At 36.3% G+C, this 5,234-nt stretch overlaps 1 protein-coding gene across 1 annotated transcript; it reads right to left on the reverse strand.

Annotated features, from left to right (window-relative positions):
- Window positions 1–204: 204 nt before the first annotated feature.
- LOC145297044 (uncharacterized) lies at window positions 205–852 on the reverse strand. The gene has a single exon (XM_080143268.1). It carries the CDS (start codon window positions 850–852, stop codon window positions 205–207), a length of 648 nt encoding a protein of 215 aa, XP_079999394.1.
- Window positions 853–5,234: the final 4,382 nt, after the last annotated feature.

Genomic DNA, 5,234 nt, shown 5'->3' on the forward strand with positions numbered 1-5,234 from the left:
ATCGCTGATTCTGATTTCATGCAGCCTTCGTGTGCGGCAGCACTGAGCATAGTGGCCAACCCTACCACAATTGTGGCAGGTGGCTGAGATGGCAGGACACGTGCGTCTCTGGTGTTGGGTTTTGTTACCACAGCGGTGGCACTTAGCCTCTGGTCTATACTGCTGTGTGCGCTCATTTTTTTGTCGATTTTCGTAGTGCAGTTCTCACCCGGGTCTTGTCATGTGTTTACACTGACCTTGTCTGTGAATTCGGTTGTCACTAACGTAGTGGACTGCAATATTATTGTCAGCTGGATCTTCACCAACGATATGTTCTGGGGACCGCAGGAGATGCTGTTGTGATTTTATTGTTTCACTCTGTCGTGCGCGTCTGATGGCCCCATCCAAAGTGAGGTCTGGAATCATTTGCAGACTTAGTGATAGCTTAGGATCTGTGCACCCAACTACAATTCTATTACGAATTAATTCCTCTTGCAGGTCTCGAAAATTGCAGTTTTTAGCTAGTGTGTGGAGGTTAGTGATGAATGAATCAACGGACTCACCTTCCTCTTGACACCTTCGGTTGAATCTGGCCCGTTCATAAATTACGTTCGTATCACCCTTGAAATGGTGGTTGAACTTTGCTACCACTATATTGAAGTTCTGGGCTTCCTCGGGTGCAAGTTTGAATGTGGCGAAAATGTTTTCGGCTTTATCACCCATACAATATATTAGGGTGTCCACTTGACAAGCATTTGGTTTTTCGTCAAGGCTGGACACTGTCCGGTAACGGTTGAACCGTCGTATCCATTTTTCCCATGACTCGGGTTGGTCGAATGGAAAGGGCTCTGGTGGACTCACGTGGCTATTCATACTGGGGGGTTATTATGGAACTTCACGTATTTCTTTTTTTTTTTTTTAACGGCTCTTAGGCTCGATATTTAGTATAACTCTTTCCCCGTATTTTGCTCATATTTGTTAGTAAATCCCCTGTTCTGACACCATGTTATGTCAGGTTTCTATTAATAATAACAGGACAAGGATATGTGACCGTTCAGACCAACATGGTCGACTGACCAAGTCTCGTTTATTCACGTTTATGTCCGAGAGTTTACATTATATACATTGAACAAAGGGGGACAACTCCCACCGATCCAAGGGACATAACAGTATGTATGTATGTTTGCATGTCTGCCCAACACTTTTGACAGAGGCGACGGATTTTCTCAAGATCAGTATCATTTTGAAGTTCGACCTTTCAGACGACAAATATAAAAAAATGGTTAAAAAAATTAATACTTTAACCTTAAACTGAGCACTTTTCTATACAGGAGGGGGGTCGCTTTCTCCGCCGATAGTTTTTAAAGTCATCCTCTCCTTTCGATTGTCTAACCTAAATTTAAAAAAATGTCACTTCCGGTTTGACGGTGGTTGTAACAGCATACACGTCAGTTTTCCCCCCGTTTTTTCCGTCCTTTGCGGAATGGGTTTGAGCCTGCCTTCTTACTACCACTTTTTATTTTATTTTATTTTTTTGCTGAACATATACATCCAAACATCCGGGCAACGCCGGGCTTAAATGCAAGTATATATATATATATATATATATATATATATATATATATATATATATATATATATATATATAAGTGAACGTGGCTGTGTGTGTGTTTGTCTGTGTACATTTCCCTACGCAATAACTCTGTCAATTTTTAGTCTACAGACTCGAAATTTGATATACAGTGTACTGAGGTTTGGGAAAATCTATTTGATTGGTCTTCGGCCAGAAATATGGCTGAAATTTTAGATATAGGTTCCTTAATAACTTGATTCGAGCCCAAAACAATAACAATTATAGCTTTTCAGTTTATGAAATGATAAAAGCTATAGCAAGCATCTATATGAATACTTTAACCATAGTTCCTGATTTCAAAAGGCGAAAAATTAAAAGATACATCTGCCTTACTTTAATACTAGGTTTATTTATGGTGTCTTTTACATTTAATAAAAACCCTTTCCAATATTTGCTGATGAGGAAACCTTGTTTGATAAAAAACTATATGCAATAATTATTGTCCGTAACCTGATGTCTACCACAATAAAAACACTGTTTTCCGAAACGATCGTACAAATAATTGATTTTGTTGTTGTTTCTTCTTAAGAAACGGATTTTAAATTTAATTATAATTTGATTTTTAAATTATCAATCACATTACTAAATATTATATATATATATATATATATATATATATATATATATATATATATATATATATATATATATATATATATATATATATATATATATACTAGCCATCGTTGACTGGGTTCAAAAACAGCCTATAGAAAATGGACTCTAATTTATAAAAGTATAATAGGTTATGAAAAGGAAGCATTGTAAAAAGATAGCTTCGAATTTGGGGGTATCAAAACAAAAGCAAAATATGATGAAAGTTAAAGTAAAATAGATAAACCCCATAATTTATTATACCATACCTGTTCACACTGAAACACTTATCACAATATTCTGTGCATCTATATTAAAAAAACCTTCTTAAACTTTGTTACTTATTTCCATTCTATGGAGGTCAGGCGCTAACGAACACATTGAAAGGTCCTGTCAAATTGTTGCTTCTATGATGTTGATCATTAATTTTTTTAATGCAAGCCATGTGCCATTGTAAAGCTTGGGTTGGTTTATATTTCACAATATGATAATTGGTATGCGAATTTTCAATTATAGTACATGCGCTGCAGTGGTGTAGCAAAGGCGAGGGGAGCGGTCTGACCCAGGCGGCACGTGCCCGGAGGCGGTATTTTGAGAGGGTAAAATAAAAAAATAAATGATAGCTAACAAAAAATCTAAAATTTTATGCCGAAAAGGTTGTAAAATATCGGGGATTTTAATAATATCGGAATCAGAAAAATGTGCCCCTACTTTCTGAGCGGCACACTTCAGGGGCGGCATATTTAGAGGGTTAAAAAAAAGAAAATAGAAAAAAGCTAACAAAAAAGCGGAGGTTTTTTACTGAACAAATATAAAACATCGGAACTTTTGGAGGTGTAAGAATCAGAAAAATGTGTTTGACGAGCAGCCCATGTCAGGGGGGGGGCGGGATTTTTAGGAGGGTGAAAATGAAAAATGAAAATGAAATAAATAACATTAACAAAATATTTTAAATATTATACCCAAAAGTTTTTAAAAAATCGTAACTTTTAGAGGGATTGGAATCGGAAAAATGGGTCCCTATTATACAAGCGGCACATGTCAGGGGGCAGCAATTTGAAAGGTTAAAAATTCTGTGCATCTATATTAAAAAACCTTCTTAAACTTTGTTAGTTATTTCCATTCTATGGAGGTCAGGCGCTAACGAACACATTGAAAGGTCCTGTCAAATTGTTGCTTCTATGATGTTGATCATTAATTTTTTTAATGCAAGCCATGTGCCATTGTAAAGCTTGGGTTGGTTTATATTTCACAATATGATAATTGGTATGCGAATTTTCAATTATAGTACATGCGCTACAGTGGTGTAGCAAGGGCGAGGGGAGCGGTCTGACCCAGGCGGCACGTGCCCGGAGGCGGTATTTTAAGAGGGTAAAATAAAAAAATAAATGATAGCTAACAAAAAATCTGAAATTTTATGCCGAAAAGGTTGTAAAATATCGGAACTTTTAAAGATATCGGAATCAGAAAAATGTGCCCCTACTTCCTGAGCGGCACACTTCACGGGCGGCATATTTAGAGGGTTAAAAAAGAAAATAGAAAAAAGCTAACAAAAAAGCGGAATTTTTTACTGAACAGATATAAAACATCGGAACTTTTGGAGGTGTAAGAATCAGGGTGAAAATGAAAAATGAAAATGAAATAAATAACATTAACAAAATATTTTAAATATTATACCCAAAAGTTTTTAAAAAATCGTAACTTTTAGAGGGATTGGAATCGGAAAAATAGGTCCCTATTATACAAGCGGCACATGTCAGGGGGCAGCATATTGAAAGGTTAAAAATAGAAAAAATAAATAGAAATAAATAAAAACTACCAAAAAATTTGAAATTTTATATCGAAAAGTCTGAAAAATGGAAACTTGGAGGTATTGGAATCAGAAAAATTTTACAAATTTTACGAGCGGCCCATGGCAGGGGTGGCATGTTGGGAGGGTAAAAATAGAAAATAGAAAAAGTATATAAAAGCTAACAAAAATGTTTAAATTTTATACCGACAAGTGTTTTAAAAATCGGAACTTTGGTGATATTGGAATCGGAAAAGTGTGTCTCTATTTTACGAGCGGCACATAACAGGGGCGGCATTTTGTGAGGATAAAAATAGAAAAATAAATAAATAAATAAAAGCTAACAAAAAATTTGAAATTTTATACCGAAAAGTTTGTAAAAAATCGGAACTTTTGGAGGTATCAGTATCGGAAAATGTGCTCCTAATTTACGATTCCAAGACTGATTGTTAAAAATTCATTTTACGTCCAATTAATATTGCTCGAGCGTTTCTCAACTGGAAAGATCTAGATATCCGACTTGCTGAAAGAAGCATAATTGACAACGTAGAGCAACATCTTATTGAGAAGGAAACTAAGAAATGGCGGGAAATTCTAGTTACATTGCTGGATATCATCAGGTTTCTTGCCAAGCAGAATCTGACACTATGGGGTCACCGGGAAGACATCCATAATGACGAAAGAGATCAAGAAAACAAAGGCATTTTTTAGAATTGGTAAATTTATTGACCAAGTATGACCCTGTGCTCCGTAAACATTTGGTGAAAGGTAACCTGGGAAAGAAAATCGCTACATCTTATCTGTCAACAGAAATTCCAAATGAATTTGCGAGCATTTTGGCAAAGCAGGTGAGAAAGAAAATCATCGATCAGATCAAAGAAAGCAAATTTTTTTGCATAATTTTCGATAGCACTCCTGGTGTATTTCACAAGGAGCAGATGAGTGAGGTGTTGCGCTACGAAAAGTGACAGTGGATAAATAAAGTGACAGTGAAGGAGTCGTTTCTCCGCTTCATCGAGACAAAAGGTAAAAGCGCGGAGGACATTTCCAAACTGATTTTGAGAGAACTGGAGAACGATGGGATTCAGATTGATGACTGTATTGCTCAGGCATTTGACAATGCTGCTATTATGGCAGGCCACCGATCGGGTGTGCAGAAACGAATATCCGAAATCAACCCAAAAGCTCTATTTGTGCCGTGCACTAACAATTCATTAAATCTGGCTTGTGTACATGCCG

Source organism: Euprymna scolopes, chromosome 17 (assembly GCF_053919585.1).
Source record: "Euprymna scolopes isolate OS-2025 chromosome 17, ASM5391958v1, whole genome shotgun sequence".
In the NCBI taxonomy this organism is placed as follows: domain Eukaryota; kingdom Metazoa; phylum Mollusca; class Cephalopoda; order Sepiida; family Sepiolidae; genus Euprymna; species Euprymna scolopes.